Below are 21,193 nucleotides of genomic sequence, written 5' to 3'. Positions count from 1 at the left end.
GTTAACTGCTAACCGTACTGTTATCAGGGATTAGGTCCCTGTGCTGTGACTGTAAATTTTGTATAGACTGTACTGTTGTATATGTGAACGAATGAAAAATCTTTTTGGCATACAGACTGACACAGCTCAATGGACACTATTCATTTACTGTATTGGCTTCCGCTAGGCCCTGTACTCTGTTTTATTATTCTACTGTTCTGTAGGCCTTCGGTAATCTCGGATTACTGGCCGGTTACGGTACTAAACCCATAGGGCCGGGTTTGGGTCGTGACAAGTTGGGCCAAGCAAGTGGGAGTGCGCTTGGTCAAGGCCTTAGTCTGATTTAGCCGGGGTAACATCGGGCTGTCAGCCTGGTTAACTTTATTTGCTCATTGAGTTAGACGGGTTAGGTCTTCTGCAGATCAGTTCGACCGAGCAGGAGCTAGGTCATAACTGAGGACGACAAAGCCGCAGTGAGATTCTTTAATGAAACCGAACAATTAGCACGGTCGTGGTGTGACAATGTGGCGCTGAGTTAGGCGTAGCTCAGTTTAGAGCATTGCACATCTCAGAAGTAACATGGTCGTGGAGTGATGGAGTGGCGCTATGTTGTTCGTTCGCGCTAATGCTATTTGGCGGTTTTGTTAGGTGGTGTATAGTTGTATTTGCGCTGACACGTTGAAGAATGGGAGAGGAGAGCAGGTCCACGCGTCCAAAGGTGAATAGACGCAAAGGCGCGCGCAGAAGGTATATAAACGGTGCTGCGCCCCCATACTCAGGTCTATGACATCTTATGATCACAACTCACCTACCACTTTGCCTTCTCTCTTTTCTCTCTTTCCCTATGTGCTAACTTGATCGTCAAAGGGTTTTCCGACAGTGCACTGCCGGGTAGCTCACCATCATTGTTTTCTCAAGTCGATCGGAGTGAAACGCAACTTGGATACAAAGAGTACGGACAACAATGGATATTTGTTCCCCATACACATACCATGAATTTCGATGACCACTATTATGCGATAGTCACCATCCATAATCACCACTTTTGTTGTCACTACCGATAAATCACTACCATCCCATCTGATCATTTAAATTTTATGCCTCAATTCTTTAAATTATACATAAAAATTAAATTTCAACTTCTTTAATGTAGTACTCTTGGTGCTAAAAGTAAACCTGTATAAGATGGACTCCACTTTGTCAACCCAAGCATTATTATAGGTGTTTTTGATTTGTGTTTTGAGATAATTTTTTAAAAAAAATTTAGAGAGAGTTTAAATTTTTTTTGGTTTGTTTAGTTGTATATTTTGAAAATGATTCCCCTCCAATCCAATCACGGATTTGAGGGTACTATTGAGTCCGTAGGGGCCCGCCACAGTCTCGTTTCGATAATCCGAACCGTTCAATGTGTAGAACTCGTCGAGTACTATATATTTGAAAAAAATCGCGTTGATCGGATATTGATCGTTATGTGATCAAATTAGTTTTGTATGAAAAGAAATGGACGGTGAAAAATAATCGACTTACAAAAATCTAATTTGATCACATAGCTATCGATATCCGATCAAAGTGATTTTTTACAGACATATAGTACTCGACAAGTTCTACACATTGAACGGTTCAGATTATCAAAATGAGACCCGCGATGGGCCCAATAATATCCTCCAGTTCGATCACGGACTGGAGGGAAGCCATTCTCTTTTGAAAGTAGTTTGGAGTTTGAGAGTTTAGAATGATTTGATATTTTGTTATAGATGAGTAAATGTGTGTAAGAGAAAAAGTGATTGAAAATGAAAAAACAGAGAAAAAAGTGATTGATTGATTGATGTGTAGGGGAGAAAAAATAATTTTAAATTTTTTTTTCAAAAAGTTTGAACCAAACAAAATTTTGAAACTTAAAGCTTAGCTCAGGGCACAAAACTATTAGCAGCAAGTAAAATTTGTGTTGGGTGCAAATGTAACTTCTCACAATTATCACATTCTTATAACAATTTAATTATTTAAAAAAACGGAGAGAGAAAAAAAAGACTAACTAATTCATCTTAGGATTCGTTTGGGATGTGGGTTAACTTTTTGACTATTTTAGCATGGGGTTAAAAAGTCTCATTTGGAAAAAGTCTCGTTTGAGAAGTGATTTTAGTTTTTTTGTGAGAGAAAGAATATAATGATTATACATTGAATGTAATATTTTGTCTGATTAAAATAAAAAACCTATTTTATTTTTTTTAACTATTTTAACTAAAAAATATCCAAACCCTCCCTTTCCAAACGGGCTCTTATTATCACTACCCCTCGCGGCCTCTCCCACTGGCCCATAGTCATTTACACTCCTGTTGTCAAAAATGGGCTCAATAGTCCAACAAATAAGAAGTTAAGGAGAGAAATAAAAGAGAGGATCCTAATCCCTCCACATACCACCATCTCTAATCCTCTTGCATGCCCATACTCACTCATAAAGGGGAAGGTAGTTGACATGCCCACATCAATGGCGATGATGACAGGTTGGTAACGTAATGTATTCTGTAGTTTAATTTTTTCTAAGAGGAAAGAGATTTTTAATTTTTGTTTCTAATTTTACAAAATAAAATAAAACTTAGTAAAAATTAAAAAGTTTAGCAACTAAAAATTAATTAATTTAAGATTTGATCGACCTAATCCAACATCATGGCTTGTTTAGAAATTGTATTTTTACAAAACTAAAAAAATATAAAAATAAAGCAATTAAATTAAATTGTATTTCCATATAATAGAAAACCGTAGAAGTTCTAGAGCGTACTGTCAGGCTCGTAGAGCCTACCATGAGTTCCCGATAATCCGAACCGATTAATATATAGAGTTCGTTGAATACTTCATGCCTACAAAAAATTATATTGATAGGATATTTGGTAGTCCTTGACCAGAACATATTTTTGTTAACATTTTTTTTTAAATCATATTTACTATTGACAAAAATGTACTCCGATCAAGTGCCTACCGATATTTGATCAGTGTAATTTTTTTGCAGGAATGAAATACTCAACGAGTTTTATACATTCAACGATTCGAATTATAAAAATAAGATCCGTAATAAATCTTATAGATCCGACAATGTATTCTAATAAATGGGGAGAAGCCTCTCTCTATTTTAAATTGGAAGAATTGAAGATTGTGCTACAGTAGAGTAGTATCAGTTGGTGGAGGAATCTCTTATCTCCCTCCAAGTCTCAAAGTTGATAAAGAAACTTCTGTCTAGAGCTTCAAACCAAAAAAGTTCTTAATAATTCTAATAAATTTTGTAGCTAAAAAGTCCAAGTGAGTGCGATGGTATAAATCTCACTTTTTGAATTTCTTTCTGTAATCAATGTTTATGGGTCCCCTTAATTGTCTCTTCCACCAAATTATCATCATCATGCCCTGTCTATTGCTGAGCGTCGAAGCTATCTCCTAATTATGTTCAAGTTCCCACTCTACTCTCATCACACAGTCACAATTTTTATTTTTTATTTGTTTGTTATATTAACAATTATCTGAAAAATTAATTATTTATTTTTTTAGTGAAATTAATTAATTATTTAAAAAAATAAATTTTCTGAAATTGTATTTAAAAGTATATATTAATTAATATTCTACAACAAAAAATATATTTTACAATAACAGAAACAATATGAACTAAACCCAAAAATTTGACAGTTGAAAAATTGAGCTCAATAACATAAAACAAACCGAGTCCACTCAGTGAGTTCCAAGGTCCATCATGTAGAAGATTTTTTTTGGGTGAATGATACGTGAAACCTAAGGAAGTCGACAGTGAGAGAATGACAGAGTTGCCCTCTCTCGTCAGCTTTAATCTCAAATCTCAACGGGCAATAATGGGGGCATTTCTGTTATTTCAACAGCGAAAGCAACAACAATGGAGAGATGCTGCTACATCACCATCACCTCACTCCTACCACTACACTCCACCAAGTCACCACTAGCTCATTACATTACAGTGCATCCATTGTGCTCTACACTCTTCATTGACGCCTATCTTATCCCACTCTTCCTTTGCTTCTACTCTCTCTCTCTCTCTCTCTCTAGAATTCTCTCTCATCTGGTTCTTGTTCAAGGACAATACATAAGGGGGGGTGGGGTTGGTTTGTTTTCCGCCATTTTGTCGGTTATTTTTCTTGGAAAGTTAGTACCCATTTGAGAAAAAGCTGGAATGGAAGGTGGGTCGAGTTCGAAAGCCCCAGAGAAGGCGAAATCACAAAAGGGTCTGAAGCTTGGTTCGGTGCTTCCCAAGCTAGATCCATTTGTACCACGGAAAGGTCACGATCCGAGGGAGTTGAAATCTTGGGCCAAAAGGACTGGTTTTGTCTCTAATTTCTCTGGAGAGAGTGGTACTAGTGTAAGCCAGAGGGGTCAGAATGACAAGATTGACAGTACCGAGTTTGATTTGGAGAGAGGTCTTGATAAAAACGGGTCGTCCTCCCCAAAGATCGAAATTGATCCAGTTCTGGGGCGGACTAGGAATAGAGGAATTGAAATCGAACCAGTTTTGGGGTCTGGGCATGGATTGCACAAAAATGGAAGTGATGGTGCTTTGGGGTTGAGAGGCGAGAATCAGAGGAGGAGACTTGGTGGTGAGCCTGGTTTGGAGGCTAAAGATGAAGAGAGAATGGCTGGTTTGAACAGGAATGCCAATGGGGTTGTAAATGATAATGGGCATCAAGTTCCGGCTACTACTACTACTAATGTGGCTGAGCCAAAGAAAGACAGTGGAATTGTGGAAAGTGATGTGGGAATTGAAGTGTACCCAGAAGGTGAAGAACCTGGTCATGGAGGATGGAGTTCGTCGTCTACAATGAAGTTTAGGCCGAGAGAAAATCCGGGTTTAGGTTAGTATGAATTTCTTCCTGTGAATTCATTGATTGGTTTCTTAATAGTTCCTTCATTTGATCTTATATTTTCTTCAATGTCTGCAATTTTACGAATTATTGTTAATGTGTTTGGCACAAAGGGAGAAATTGTTAAGTTATGATGTAGTTGAGTAATGAAGTAGAAAAGGGAAATTTGTAAATTAACATAACAAGACAGCATATAAATTGTTAATTGATAAAAATATTATTAACTCAAACAATTGAGTAATTGGATTTTTTTTGTGGCCAAGATTGTAGGGTATTAGTTTGTTAGTAAAGTTAGATACAATTTACAACTAAAGGGGTCGCTGCTGCTCCATCAACTCGAACTCTGACCTTCCCCTCACTGCACCCTAAGGTGTGGCTACAAGACCATTGGGCCAAACCGGTCTCTGAGTAATTGGATCTTGGTAGAGCTGAACATAGTGAAAATGGTTGCTCAATAATGCGATTGGCGAGCTGTATTACTTTTCTTCTTTCATCTTTTGTTTTGCAAGTATTTCATATCCAAGAACTACTGAAGGACAACATTTTAAGAAGTGACATTATTGTTATATTATGTAAAAATTCGTAAAATTTGTGACATAAGATGCTCGTACTATAGGCACATACATGCACACTCAGAATCAAGAAAGAAAAGGAAAATATAGAAGAAATGAACCTCATTAAACTTGTAACAAAAATTGTACCTCATTGAAATTCGCTTCAGGGGAGCTCGGTCTCAACAAAGGCCTATGGTAGACACCCTTCCTGAAAAATGTCAATCTTCCATTCCTGTGAGCCTCTCTAAGATTATTCTTTATTCCTTGCCCTCTGGGGGTTCAGAAATAACCTGTTCTTGATTGAGTTGGGCATTAATAAGCCTGGTTTATTTTCAAATTTAATTCCTGTTTAGAAAGAAAAAAAAAAGAAAAAAGAAGTCCAATTGGAAGTTCTTTTCGACAACAATCCTAATACTGAACATGGCTGGACAAGTTTTAAAGAGCTTGACATAAGCTATTTATATAATATGAATGTAAAACTCTATTAGCTTATATTGCTTTAACTTTTATTGCTGCACCTAAGGTTGCCAAATGCCTGTCTAAAGATCAAACATTATGATGTTTATTCTAAAACTTTTTTTTTTTTCCTGGGTTGAAGTTCTCTCGTTTCTGAATTTTGTTGAAGTTCTAATTTGCCTCTGATCTGTCATTAATTTACTGGTGATTCTTTTGGTTTCTCAAACTGCAGTACCACTTATATATTACAGTTTGCAGCACTATTTATCATTGGCTGGTTCCGTTATTTTCATCCCCTTGATCATTGTACCTGCCATGGGAGGTACTGATGTAAGCATCTGTTCTTAATTCTCTCTCTTTGAGTGCAATTTGGGTTAAGAGACAACACTTTGTTTAGCTATCTGTATAATCAAGTTTCTTTCTTTTCCATATGATGATATTGACAGAAGGACACTGCTACTGTAATTTCCACAATGCTGTTGGTGTCTGGCATTACCACAATACTGCACTCATACTTTGGTACACGGCTTCCGCTTGTTCAGGGGAGTTCATTTGTGTATTTGGCACCAGCATTAGTCATCATGAACTCTGAGGAGTTTCGAAATCTTACTGAGCATGTAAGTTCACCATATTCAATAGTTTCATTTACTTGGTTTTGTTACTAGTGCCTTACACATAAAGGAATTGGGGAGAAAAATTGCAGGATATTTGAAGTGTAATTACTTCGGCAGAAAGCTCAGTAATTTCTGTATTTTAGAGAAGAAGAAGAAAAAAAAAAAAAAAAAAAACCAAGTGAAAGAAAGTGAGTACTGCTAAATTAGGATGAGACTTGCAATTAATATACTTGTCCCAAGATCTCTTCTGTTGAGCGAGCTTGCTCTTTTGCACATTCAAGTTTCTTGGGGTATAAGTAGCACCCCAAATGTTATTTATGAATTTTTGTCCACTATTTTATTTTTTTCCATAGAACTTATTTGTAGAAACAGTTACTGATGCATGTTCGGTAAAGTGCAGAAATTTAGGCACATAATGAGGGAACTACAAGGGGCTATAATTGTCGGTTCAATTTTCCACAGCATCTTGGGATTTAGTGGTTTAATGTCTCTTTTTGTAAGGTAACTAAAGGGATTGCATGTTTTTTTATCTTTCTTTGCAAAGTTGATCCATTTCGTGGGAATAACACGCCCTTTTGCTTGTAAATCTTTCTGTCCTGATGCTATTCTGACTATAATTACCTTTCTCTTTATATATATATATATATAATTATAATGCTGTAAAAGAACCCTAATTTACTAGAAATTCTTCTCTGAACTTCATTTAAGCTGCACTTTTGTATATTTGTATGGGTTCAAGTGGTTAGCTAGCTCTGTCAGGATATATATGAAAATATGGTTATGAAAAATGGAAATTTAATTAGGAAATATGTGTTCTTTTAAATCATCGAGTTTGTTCTTGATAGGGGTGTTTGCAGACTAGATTGGTCCAATTTCAGGACGGACCTGGGAGCAAACCAGTCTAGAAAATTGGGAACTGGAACTGGACTGTTGAAGCTGTGTAACCAAACCGACACTGAATCATAGTAAATTGGTTTGGTTCTATTGTTCCAGGCTATTATATTCTAGAAAATCCTAATGAAGACCAATTAATTGCAACAGAACAGGACAACAACTTGAACTTAATTGATTGCAGCAAAAATATTGGTTATATGAATTTAGGATAATAGTACTTGTTAAAAAAGTATAAATTCAAGGTCATATATATGTGTGTGTGTCTTTACAAAAATATTGGTTATGTAAATTTCTGAATATGAGATTTTCAGAATCGCTCAGTTATTTATTTGAGCACACAGTCATGATTAACATAAGCAATGTTTACATAATGGTGATAATGAATTTTTAAGGTTGTTATTACAGCTCACGGCAAGATAATTGTATATTGTGGTGTGTCTAGCTGCAGGAGGATACCTGTGTTTGTGACGTTTCTGCCAATTGTCTAAGTGGAGGAGAAATAATTAAAAAATAGGACAAGCCATGTGGCTTGTCTGATACATATCCCAGGCCCCGGCCTGTCGGAGGCATGTCAGTGTACGACACATGTCAGACATTGCTACAACAAATAAGTTGAAGTGTCCATGTTTCATAGGCACATGCATTTATGTTCTCAGATGTGGGGTTGGATGGACACCTACTCTGAGTCGATCTTTCTTATCTGGTTGGTGTTGTATTGCAGGTTGATAAACCCGGTTGTGGTTGCACCCACAGTTGCTGCAGTGGGCTTAGCATTTTTCAGCTATGGTTTTCCTCAAGCTGGTAGTTGTGTGGAAATCAGCCTTCCCCAGATACTATTGGTTCTTATTTTCACCTTAGTAAGCAACCTCTTAAACATTTCAAATGTGGTTTTAGTTAAATGTTTAATAGGCATGGGTATAAGATAGTATTTGTTAGTCCTATGAAGAGTTAGCCTGTTCTAGTCCAAACTACTTACCAACATTACACTTTTTTCTTTTTTTGTTAGTACCTTCGAGGGATATCTATTTCTGGACACCGAATATTTCAAATTTATGCGGTATGTATTTTAGCTTTCAATTTGTTGGTTCTTTACAATTCACTTTTCTTTTTCCTTTCTATTCTTTCCTGCATGGTTCACAAGATAATGAAGTTACTGCTGAAACTCTCCCCATCCCACTGTATCCTATATTTTTACCCCCTCATCAAGATTATAGCAACTTCAAACGGACTACTATCTGTATATGGAAAATTTTGAATTTGCACATATGCTTTGGTTCCATTACCCACCAGCAAAAAAATTATAATTCTCTTTCACCAGAAAAATATGCATAGGGTAGTCCTCCTTGTCATCAAGCCTTTTATCCTCCCTGTCAAGTGATACTACCTACCCAGTGAAATGGATTAACGAAAATTATTGGGTTCCCTATACGATCACAAACTTCCCACTTGTTGGAAATTCTCAAGATCTAGCCAAAGCTATTCTCAGTTGCCTAAATCTGCAAGAATTTATCAATCTGGCACAGCTTCCCTGAAACTATGAAGGTTTGCAATTGTAAAATATCCCTGTAAACATTTCTTGGCATATAATGAGTCATGTTCTCAGTCCTTTCTTGAGAATCAATTTAAACAAACTGGGAGTCGTCTTCATCAAAAGGTTCATAAACTTTCTTACCCCCAGTAATTAATCAAAGCTCTGTCACCAATCTTGAAATCTCCCAAAACATAAAACCAATGCGTTTTTAAGAAGCGATTCACACAACCATTCACCCCTTTGCCCTGAAACCCACAATATCCACCTCCCCCCAAGTGATATTGTCATTGTTTCCATTAAGCCACTGCTTTCAGTATCAGAATATATCTAGAGATTTTTTTTTTTTTTTTTCTTAATCTTGTTTGATAAATATAGATACTATTCTCTATTCAGTCTTGCCAACATTATGAAGCTTTGCAGGTCCCCTTGAGTGTTATTATTATATGGGCATATGCATTCTTCTTGACAGCTGGTGGGGCATACAATTACAAGGGCTGCAGTCCCGACATACCCAGTTCCAACATCTTAATTGATGCTTGCAGAAAGCATGCATATACGATGAAGCATTGTAGGACCGATGTTTCGAATGCCATGAGAACTGCGGCATGGGTCAGAATCCCATATCCTATGCAGTGGGGTGCCCCCATCTTCCGTTTGAGGACTTCATTTATCATGATCATTGTGTCACTGGTTGCATCGGTTGATTCGGTGAGTAATATATATAGTTGCATGGACCAAAAATACAAGAAAATGCCGTCACGTCAAATTTACACCTCCTCTACAGTCTCATTGTTCTTGCCTATAAAGCACTAACACTTTAAAACAAGTGCCGTAGTGTGTCGGACATGGGGACACATACTGGACACAGTGGTGACATGCCACACATACCGGACACGGCAGGGACATGCCATGTGGCATGCCACTTTATTTAATTAATTAATTTTCAGGAGACACGCCAACTAATTTCTTTTCCCCTCTTCTTTAGGCCCTGGTTGTTTCATTGGATATAAAATGGAGGATATAATATGATGTAGGATTTAATCAGGATATATAATGAATATGATATATGTATTGAATAATATATCCCCCAATTCATGTCTGTTGACTTGATATATGAAACTGGATATATATTATCCATATTTGTTTTACAATATATATTGTGGGATATAAACAAGTAATTTTCAAGATTGCCCTCATAATATATTTTAAATACCCATATTGGAACTGATGCAAATAAACAAATTAAAAAGTCATATTATTTTTTATTGGAACAAATTAAAGATTCATATTAAATTCAATAATTTTTCCAAACAAAAAAGAAATTATATTATATTAATGTCAACCTGATAATGATAAATAAATAAATAAAAATTATATTATATTAAATTCAATAATTATATTATATTAAATTCAAAAATTATATTAAATTATATTATATTATATTAAATTCAATAATATTAAATTAAATTAGATAATTATTAAATTCAATAATTATATTATATTAAATTCAAAAATTATATTATATGATATTAAATTATATTATATTAGATAGACGAGGGTAAATTGGACTTTTTAAATCATATCCCAACTTAGGGGATATGATATAATGGGGAGATGGTGGTATTGTATATCTTTCAATTTTGGGAGATATACAATCCCATAGTATATTATATCCTTTTTAAAAAAAATTGAAAACATGGGATATGTGTGTAAGATAAATTGATAGAGATAGAGAACAAGTGAATAAATGAAATGTGTATTTCATAGATTGATTTACAAAGGGAGCCTAGCTCTCTTCTTATAGCCTGTGATACATTGGAGAGAGAGCCACCGAAAGCATAAAGCTAATGCTACACTAATTATGAAAGCTAAAGCTATACTAATTATTAAAGCTAAAGCTAAACATAATAATATACATAATATTATACTAACATAATATATTATATATTCTAACATCCCCCCTCAAACTCAAGGAGGATAGGTAAAACCAACTTGAGTTTGGAAAGGAACAAAACATGAAGATAAATTAAGACATAAAATAAAAGAGGATAGTAGACACTGTATGGTCGTGTCGGACTGTTGGTGAAGACACTCTATGGTCATGTCAGACCGTTGTAGCAGGACAGTTTACGAGGTCATGCCGGACCGATGTAGAAGCTAACCGGAATCAATGTCGGGACAGTTTACGGGGTCATGCCGGACCGATGTCGGGACAGTTTACGGGGTCATGCCGGACCGTTGTAGAAGATTGGTGGTGCACCAAGGGGGCGACTTAGGGAGTGCGCCATGGGGTGGCTTGGGTGGTTCCCATGGTGTATAACCATGCTCACCAGTTTGGGTGGTTCGCATGGTGTGTAACCATGCTCACCATGATATAGGTATAACCCCCCCTCAAACTCAAAGAGGTGTGAAGATAAAAACCTATTTGAGGTTGAAACAAAGTGATTGAAAAAGTGGAGCAGAGCAGCTCAACACAGAGTGGAGATGTGATAAAAAAATAATAATAATAATAATAATAATAATAATAATAATAATAATAAGAAAAATGGTAGAAAGGTTTTTTTTTTTTTTTTTTTTTGTGTGTGATGTAGAACGGTGAGCGGGGTGGATCCCTGATAAGAATAAAACAAGGGTGTTTGTGCAAGCTGGATGGCAAGAATGGTACAAGGTTGGTGGAGCAGAAAAATCAGTGAGGTGGTGTTGAATCTGTGTTTTGTTTTGGTTTTTTTTTTTTTTTTTTTTTTTTTTTTTTTTTGGTGGTTGGTTTGGTTTTTGTGGAGAAGGAAATAAAAAAAGATAAGAAAAATCATAGGTGATTTCTGAGGCCTGGTGGGGTAGGATAAACATATATATATATATATATATAAAATAAAATAAAGTAAAAATCAGAGGAGGCTGGGTGTGTTGGGAGCTGTGTGTGTGGGGAGAATGGAATAAAAAACAAATAAGAGTGGTTTTGTGTTTAAATAAAAGAAGAGTCGGTGGGCAATATTAAAATAAAAAGAAAGGATAAGAGTGGGTGTAAAGTGAGAGAGCTGGATGTCTTCTTTTGAATTTTGAGAGAGAAGAGAGCCCAGCAGAGAGAGAGAGCTTTTGCATACGAGAGAGAAGAGAGCCCATGTGAGAGAGAGCCGGAAGAGAGAGTTGCCGAGAGGGAGAGAGCTGCCATGCATATGTGTGAGCATGGTTACATATGTGTGTGTGCTGTATGTGTGTGTGTGTGTGCTGGGTTTGTGTTATGCCATGTGTTGGGTGTGTGATGGGTGTGTCTCGTGAGAGACCCAGCTAGAGAGAGGTGAGAGAGAGCCGTGTGGGTATGTGCTTGGGTGTCTCTTAATGGTTTCTTCTCCCTCTCCCTAAACCGTGTGTGCATGGGTGGTGTGTGGGTGATGAGTGGTGTCCTAGAGAAGGGTTTGGATTGATGAGAGGAAAAGTGGGATCCAACGGTTGTGATCGGATCTGGTGCTGCGGTGGTGAAGTGTTGTTGAAGAATCTGCCATTGAAGAAGAAATTAGGGAATTTTGGGTTTGTCCGGCGGGCGGCCAAGGCGAGATTGCCGCCCGCCGGTGGAACGAAAATTACTAGGTTCTTAACCTAGCTCTGATACCATGTAAGATAAATTGATAGAGATAGAGAACAAGTGAATAAATGAAATGTGTATTTCATAGATTGATTTACAAAGGGAGCCTAGCTCTCTTCTTATAGCCTGTGATACATTGGAGAGAGAGCCACCGAAAGCATAAAGCTAATGCTACACTAATTATGAAAGCTAAAGCTATACTAATTATTAAAGCTAAAGCTAAACATAATAATATACATAATATTATACTAACATAATATATTATATATTCTAACAATGTGGACCCCACAATATATAATATCAAATCCTACTTTTTAAATCCTGGAATCAAACAGGGCTTTAGTTCTTTTAATGGATGTTGGATGTTGAATGTTTATTACTTTTTTTTTATATATTTAAATAACTAATAAACATAAACAATACGAGTTAACTTAAAAGTGGAGTTTTTATTTTTATTTTTAATATTAAATTAGTTTTAGTTTTTGTTAATTTTGATTATTTGTGGATGTAATATTAATCTATATAGCAAATAAATTATTTTTTATAGTCGTGTCTTCACTGTGTGTTTGTCCCCATTCTTTTGAAATCACCATGTCCCATGTCCACTTATGTGTTCGTGTCCGTACTTCTTAGATTTATGCAAATGGCCAGAATTCCTCATGGCACAAAATAATGACAATAGGGAGGAGCATTTCCTAAGAAGCGTAAACACTTCTAAGAAAGTGGCAATGTCGTGTTGGACACATTGTCAGCCACTGACACAAAACAACAATCGTCAGACACTTTCCGACACTTGTCCTACGTACGTCCAAACGTGTTATGCTATTTTTAAAAATTTCGCAGATATGAACACACTTCGGACACTTGGGGTTTACATGTGTCTATCACTTAGACACACAAACATTTTACTAGTTTGAATAAAAAACTTAGAATCTAATGATAAAAAGAAAAGCACTATAAATTTATATCTATTCTCTTCCTTTAGACTTTAAAATTTCTTATCTTTGAATTGAATATTCATATATAACATATAATAATTCTTTATCCTTATATATGTCATACGGTAAATATATAAAATTATATATTTTTTACATGCTCCCCACGTGTTATATCCTACAAGTTTTGAAAATTTCCATGTTGTTGGTGTGTTTGTGTCCATGTTTCTTAGGCACAAATTATGAGAATTAACGGGCAAGAAAGTTACTTTGCACCTCCTGTCAAAATATGGAACACCCTTCTAACATAAGGGTGTTTCTTGTGGTTGACAAAGTTAAACAGAGGCAAGTGGTTTCTGGGATGTTGAAACAACCAATTAACCGTGTTTAGACCAGGGCACTGAATGAAGGTCAATTATCTATTTATTATTTTTTAAAAAGGAAAATCTGACAAAAATGTTGCACCTTATCAGGTTGGGACCTATCACACTACATCCATGCGAATTAATTCAAAAGCTCCTACCCCAGGTATTGTCAGTAGAGGAATTGGAATGGAAGGTTTCTGCAGTGCACTGGCTGGACTTTGGGGCACAGGTACTGGTTCAACAACCTTGACTGAAAATGTGCACACCATCAATGTAACAAAAGTAGCAAGTCGAAGGGTCGTGGAAATCGGAGCAGCTTTCTTGATCTTCTTCTCATTCATAGGTAATAGCAATTTGGATAATCAGACACAAAATATGATTTGTAGAAATTTAATGTATAAAAAGAAATGATTGTATTATTGATTGATATTTTGATGTATTACAAGATTGATTAATTACAATTCCTATACAATCTATATATAGAAGAAAATGTGGTAGTAGGTGTAGTGGAGGTGATAGTGGGTTAGGTGAAGTGGAGTGTGTGGTGAAGTGGAGGTAGGTGAAGTGGAGTGTGTAGTGGAGTAGGTGAAGGTAAAGATGGGAAATTCTAACAGCCCCCCGCAAACTCAAGGAGGAGAGAAACTAACCAACTTGAGTTTGGAGAGAGTAACAAAACAAGAAAATACATAAAAATAAAATAAAGATAGGAGACACTGTATGGTCGTGTCAGACCGTTGGGGAAGACACTGAAAGGTGGTGCCATAACGTGGTAGAGGACACTGGATGGTGGTGTCATAACGTTGTAGAGGACACTGTATGGTGGTGTCATAACCATGTAGAGGACAGTTTATGGGGTCATGTCGGACCATTGTAGAAGACAGTTTATGGGGTCATGTCGGACCGTTGTAGAAGACAGTTTATGGGGTCATGTCGGACCGTTTGTAGAAGACAGTTTATGGGGTCATGTCGGACCGTTGTAGAAGACAGTTTATGGGGTCATGTCGGACCGTTGTAGAAGACAATGTTGTGACAGTTTACGGAGTCTTGCTGGACCCTTGTAGAAACTAACCGGAATCAATGTCGGGACAGTTTACAGAGTCTTGTCGGACCCTTGTAGAAACTAACCGGAATCTATGTCGGGACAGGTTACAGAGTCTTGTCGGACCCATAAAGGAGCTAACCGGAATCAATGTCGGGACAGTTTACAGAGTCTTGTCGGACCCATAAAGGAGCTAACCGGAATCAATGTCGGGACAGTTTACAGAGTCTTGTCGGACCCATAAAAAATCGCATCCTCAAAAGGTGCGCTCAATTTTTCAAAAGGCGTGCCATCAAAAGGCGTGCCCAATCCATAAAAAGGTGTGCCGGACATGATGGCGAGGCACGTGGGCGCCTTGGCTTGCGTGCCCGTTTGTCGGCTGGTGGCAAGAGGCGCGCGATGCGCGTGGCTGCCTCGGCTATAAGACAGAGGCTGAGGCTGAGGCAGAGAAAAGCTGCGAAAAACCTCTGAAAAAACAAAAACTCTTCTTCGTTTTGCTGAGAGAGATAGTCCGTAACACTCTGTTGTCTGAGAGAGATTTCTGAGAGAGATACTCTGTAATACTCTGTGGCCCAGAAAATGGCTTCATCTTCCCGGAGTCTGCTCACTCTCTTTCCCGACCTCAATGAGTCAACAAGAGAGACAACTGGTGCGGTTGCACTGGAAACTCAACCAAGCGCCCCGGAGTTTGCTCCGTTGAACTTTCCGATGCGGTCGGTGGAGCAAAGAATGGCAGTGCAGTCGGATGTGGAGGCCAATCAGTATACTCTGAAGGCATGTGTGGAAAGCATGACGGCGGTCACAAACTTGTCGAACCGGCTGCAGAGTAGGACAAATGAGGTGCAGCATTTAAACTCCCAGCTGGCTCTGCTCCAACGCATGTATAAGGATGCGCGAGCAGAGATAAGCGTGCTAAGGGCAGAAAACAAGGAGCTGAAGCGGAAGGCCACCGTGATGTGCCGATTTGGAGGGCTGCCATATGCTGCAGTGGAGGAGCAGGGAGTAGTGATCATGCCCAGTGGAGTAAAAAACACGGAGGCAACACCGGCAAGGGCCGCCCAGGACGGAGGCAAGAAGAAGAGACCGGCGGCAGAGTAGAGAAGAAAAATCCCACTGTGGGTGTGGTTGGTTTGTTTGTTTTTTTTTTTTTTTTTTTTTTTTTGATGTAAAATGGTGAACGGGGTGAGCCCCGACATAAAGAAAAGGAGTTTGGTGTGCAAGTCGTCTTCGGCTGTGTTTTGTGTTGTTTTTTTGTTTTTGTGTACAGAAATAATAATAGAAAAAAGATGAAAATTAAGGTGAAAGAAAAAGAAATAAAAAAAAAAAGGAATAATAATAATAATAATAATAATAATAATAAGATGAAGATATTGGAAATCAAAACGAAAGAGTGGGTTTCTTGGCCCACGGTTTGGTAAATTTTTTTTTTTTTTTTTTTTTTTTTTTTTTTTTTGGTAATAAGAATAATAATAATAATATATGAAAGGGGAAAGCAGGTGCACTGGTGTGGGGTTGGAAAGTGAAATAAGGAGAGAGTAAGAGTGGGGTACAACATGATGAGGTTGGGTCCATGGAATGGAGAGAGAGAGAATCCACAGTTCGGGAGGCCTGATCTGATTCTGGGCGTGAAACCTCATACAGATGGGTCAGGATACGCTGTGATCTTGTAAGATGAAGTAGGTCTTCAAGCCTTCAGCAATGAGAAATGGTATACAGTTCCCAAAATTCCTCACGCTCTCTCTGTCTCTCTCTTGTGTTTCTTTATCTCTCGAGAGATCTCTCTCATCGGCCATGCGGAGAGTCAGAGCAACCGCGGCGGCCAAGGCCGCCCCGACGACGGCGGCGAAACCAGCTATGACTGCCGGAGTACCCAACGGATCTGGATCGAGAAGCCCAGCGAAGGAGATTAGGGTTCGCGGTGTGAGAAAGAGACCCTGGGGAAGAAGGCTAGGGTTTGGCTCGGGACCTTCGATTCCGCCGAGGACGCGGCACGCGCTTACGACCAATTGCCTCACTGTCTCTCGCTCCGATGATTCCGTAGGAGGAGAGAGATCGATGGCGATGCAGCAGAAGAGTTGGAGACATGGATTTTGTGGTTGTTGTTGGTAAGGACTTGAGCCTGCGGAAGCGAGGCTCGAGGTGAGACGGAAGAACAGAGTCGGAAGTGAAACCAGAGAAGACCTCCGGGTACAGGGAAGACCCGTTTGGCTCGAGCAGTGGCCAGAGAAGCTGGAGTGTGCATCAGAGGCATTCCAATTCTATACGCCGTCGCAGATTGGCTCGAGTTGACTAGATGCATGGGACGTGTTCTGGGTGCCTCGCCGGAGTTGATGATTGGTTTCCATGGTGGTCTTGAGGTTTGGGTTACATGGCAGACTGAAGATGACAGTGTGCTAATAGCCACCTGTTGAAGCTGATCAAGTGTAGTGTGATGGAAACTTGGGCTCACCACCAGATGTTCTTGATTCAGCATTGGTGAGGCTAAGGCACTTGGGAATAACCCAAGTTTCCAAGCAGCAGCTGGGGAGGAAGCACATGCAGAGTGATCAAGGTATGTGTAGAGGTCCAGCGGGCGGCCAAGGCGAGGCTGCCGCCCGCCGGTGAAGCAGAATGAATAGGTTCTTAACCTTGCTCTGATACCATGTAGAAATTTAATGTATAAAAAGAAATGATTGTATTATTGATTGATATTTTGATGTATTACAAGATTGATTAATTACAATTCCTATACAATCTATATATAGAAGAAAATGTGGTAGTAGGTGTAGTGGAGGTGATAGTGGGTTAGGTGAAGTGGAGTGTGTGGTGAAGTGGAGGTAGGTGAAGTGGAGTGTGTAGTGGAGTAGGTGAAGGTAAAGATGGGAAATTCTAACATGATTTGAGTCTTGCACTTCTATGAGTGCAGATTGATTTATTGTGTTTTCATGCAGAATGTGCATAAGCATTAGGTCTGCCAAGAATTTGATTGTCACCATGTTCACGTGTATTGAACATGTAAAATTTTGGAGTTATGAAATATGGTTGAAGAAGATATCTATTCTATCTATTATATATTATATAAAGTGTACACTTGAGTTGATGTGAATGCTGTCACGTTTTTAATACCCCTTCCCACCCAGTAACTGACACCCCTTCCCACCCAGTAATTATCACATCCAATAACTGTTAGAATAATTTTTCTTCTACATCAAATTGTCCGAAACGCTAATCATTTTCCTCTATCATCAAACTATCCAAAATACGTTAGCACCACCATTAGTAATATATATACATACATACATCTATATATGCATAGAGTTACGTCTACATAAATGATATGCATTTGGTTGTTCTAGTACTCTGGAACATCTTCATTCATGAAATATTCCACATTGCTTATTCTTTTGATAGTTATGACTACAGTCATTGCCTATCACACCCCCCCCCCCCCCCCCCCCCAAAAAAAAATAAAATAAATAAATAAATAAAAAAAATAAAATACATGAATCAGTTTTAAAAAATTGTTACTAATTTATTGACCTATGTTTTATAGGGAAAGTGGGTGCCATCCTTGCTTCTATTCCACAAGCATTGGCTGCTGCCATTCTTTGCTTTATTTGGGCTCTGATTGTGGCATTGGGTCTCTCAACGCTGCAGTATTGTCAAACAGGGAGTTTTCGAAACATGACAATAGTTGGTGTTTCACTCTTCCTTGGTTTGTCCATTCCCGCATATTTTCAACAATATCAACCTGACACCAGCATGATCCTTCCCAGCTATTTTGTTCCTTACGCAGCAGCATCAAATGGACCAATCAACATTGGCAGTAAACAAGTAAGTTATTGTTATTATTATTATTATTTTTTTTTTCTTCTTTGTTTATTTTGTAGGGGGATGGGTTACCCATTGTTGAGAATATAATGTAGACATAAATAATAAAGTTGTTCCTCTCTTTGACAGTTTAAATTTGTAGATAAGTTGGTGGTCAACATTTCTAATATGCTATAAGCTTTTGGATGATTTGGTGGTTAGCAATTCAAAATGGTATCAGAGCAGGCAAATAGATCATGTGTTCGACCCTCACCGAATACTAATAATTATGGAGAACCTGGTCACACGTGAAGGAGCGTGTTGAGAATATAATATAAACAGAAATAATAAAGTTGCTCCTGTCTCTAACAGTTTAAGCTTTTAGATGAGTTGGTGGTCAACAATCTAATACTCGTGACAGTTGTTGGTCTGTTTTCATGGTTTGATTAATGAATGATTAATAGCTCAAACTTCATTGCTTTTGAGTGAGACCGCTGCTAAAAATAAAAATGAGGCTATTTCTTGAAATAAACTAGATGATTTTTTTCTTCACCACACATGTTCACCACATTGGTGGCAAGCTCTCAACTCAATCCCCGGTTCTCTTTGATCTTCGGCTTACAAACAAGGACTTCATCACAACAATGGGTGATAGAAGAAATAGAAATCTCATAATTTTCTTGTTCAGTCTCAGTTTCCAAGAAAGGCCTCACAAAATGGCAACCAAATTGCAATTCATTTATGCTACTGGAAGAAGTGAAAGAAAAACCATTGACGAAAATTATTGTAAAGATGCTTTTTAACTAAACATGTCATTATGCAAATATTACTGGACGGAGCATACATGTATCTGTGTTTATGATGAGTTCAGCCCTTTATTTCATTATTCGTATCCATACCTTCTTGTTTTTCCATTTCTTTCATGATTAGTAAAAACTGACCTCTCACTTCTTTCCGGATGAGTACCAGCTTGATTTTGCAATGAACGGACTTCTGTCATTGAACATGGTGGTGACACTATTGGTGGCATTTGTACTAGACAACACCGTCCCAGGTAGCCGGCAAGAACGGGGGGTGTACATTTGGTCGAGTGCTGAGGACATATCCATGGATCCATCGTTGCTTTCAGATTATAGTTTGCCAAAACGAGTCGCTCGTTTTTTCCAGTGGGCAAGATGTTTAAGCTAATGACATTTGGATAGAGCTGCTGATGCATGAAAGATTTGAGGATTTGCTTTGTTTAGAGGCCCCACTGGGTTGTGGCACGGTAACTTGGAAGCAGTGCAGCTCAATTTAGCTGATAGATACATATAGATGATATTCTTATTATTACAATTTTTTATTTTGTTTATTTTGGTTTTGTTAATAAATTTGATGAATCATTATATATGCTGTCATTGTCATTTGTAAGTGAAACAAAACATGGGTGATCCCAAATTGTATCAATATTCATTGCATCCTTAACAGGAAAGATAGGTTGGTGTTTTTGAATTTCTACTTGGGAAAATTACATTAACAGTCTTTTATGGGTTGGGACTTGTGTCATTTTAGTCTATAGTTTTTTAATTGTGACACATAACTTTGAATTTTGAATCTTGTTTTAAATAAGGACAATTGAAGATATCATTGTTTAATTTTAAGGGCAAAGTCGTCAATTTAATAAAATATAAATTAATTTGACAAAAATAAATGTCAAAAAAATATTTTTAATTTTTTAAAAATTATTTCAATCTATTAAAGATAAAATTGATCAAAATTAATAAAAATTACATGATTAATTTTTAAAAATTAATTTTACATGATCATCATCTAAACACATAATAAAAATTAATTTAGTAAAAAAACAAATAAATTCTAAAAGATTTATCAAATTTATATAATTTTATCTTTAGTGAATAAAAAATAATTTTTAAAAAATAAAAAATATTTTTTTGACATTTATTGTTGTCAAATTAATTTATATTTTATCAAATTGATGATTTTACCTTTGAAAAATCTAATGATATCTTCAATTGTCTTTATTTAGAATAAAATTTAAAATTTAAGGTCAAATATGTTACAATTAAAAAATCAAAAATTAAAATAAGACAAATCCTGACTATTAATGGAACTCACCCTTTCTACTTCGATCAATTGTTAGGTATGCTGTCATTCCAACTTTTCTGTCTCATATGCATGGGACTTGATGTTTACAATCTTTAATTGAAGTTTTACAATTATTCAAAAGGGAATGGATTCTCTGAGTTTGGGCATCCAACTGGAGAGGTCTTTTTAGGCCTATCTATAGTCTCCAATCGTTCATCTTATAACATCTCATAAAACAAAGCATCCAAGTGAAAAATGAAGATGATTAAATCTTTGTTCAGGTCACATTTGTATTTAAAAATAATAATAAAAATAGATAGTTTATTTTCAAAATTACATTTGTTATGTATTTATTTTTAAGACAGATATGATTCGATCATGTAATTATTGATTTTTGATCAATTTTATTTTTTTTTATATGAATGTCTACTCAACGAATTTTACCAGATGTATAGTTTAGCCTACCAAGGTGGACTTATCGAGCCTAACTCTCCTATTCGAATT

At 37.1% G+C, this 21,193-nt stretch overlaps 1 protein-coding gene across 1 annotated transcript; it reads left to right on the top strand.

The window, feature by feature from the left end:
- The first annotated feature begins 1,503 nt into the window (after window positions 1-1,503).
- Window positions 1,504-20,095, top strand: LOC114287057 (Xanthine/uracil permease family protein). Its single transcript, XM_028230324.2, has 10 exons — window positions 1,504-4,838; window positions 6,090-6,187; window positions 6,304-6,474; window positions 6,872-6,972; window positions 8,087-8,222; window positions 8,372-8,422; window positions 9,317-9,604; window positions 13,885-14,119; window positions 18,348-18,628; window positions 19,574-20,095. Exons 1-10 carry the CDS (start codon window positions 4,163-4,165, stop codon window positions 19,790-19,792), a joined length of 2,256 nt encoding a protein of 751 aa, XP_028086125.2. The 5' UTR covers window positions 1,504-4,162; the 3' UTR covers window positions 19,793-20,095.
- The last annotated feature ends 1,098 nt before the right edge of the window (window positions 20,096-21,193 follow it).

This window comes from Camellia sinensis, chromosome 1 (assembly GCF_055761805.1).
Source record: "Camellia sinensis isolate YWXY chromosome 1, ASM5576180v1, whole genome shotgun sequence".
Lineage (NCBI taxonomy): Eukaryota > Viridiplantae > Streptophyta > Magnoliopsida > Ericales > Theaceae > Camellia > Camellia sinensis.
The sequence above is the reverse complement of the archived record's forward strand: the minus strand, read 5'-3'. Positions and strand labels throughout refer to the sequence as shown.

What these genes read in the sequence shown, in the direction of transcription:
- LOC114287057 (XM_028230324.2), top strand. Translation starts at nt 4,163, where the DNA reads ATGGAAGGTGGGTCGAGTTCGAAAGCCCCAGAGAAGGCGAAATCACAA. An exon ending in GAGAGAAAATCCGGGTTTAG is followed by an intron (nt 4,839 to 6,089) that starts GTTAGTATGAAT and finishes CTCAAACTGCAG; the next exon opens with TACCACTTATATATTACAGT. An exon ending in TCAACATTGGCAGTAAACAA is followed by an intron (nt 18,629 to 19,573) that starts GTAAGTTATTGT and finishes GATGAGTACCAG; the next exon opens with CTTGATTTTGCAATGAACGG.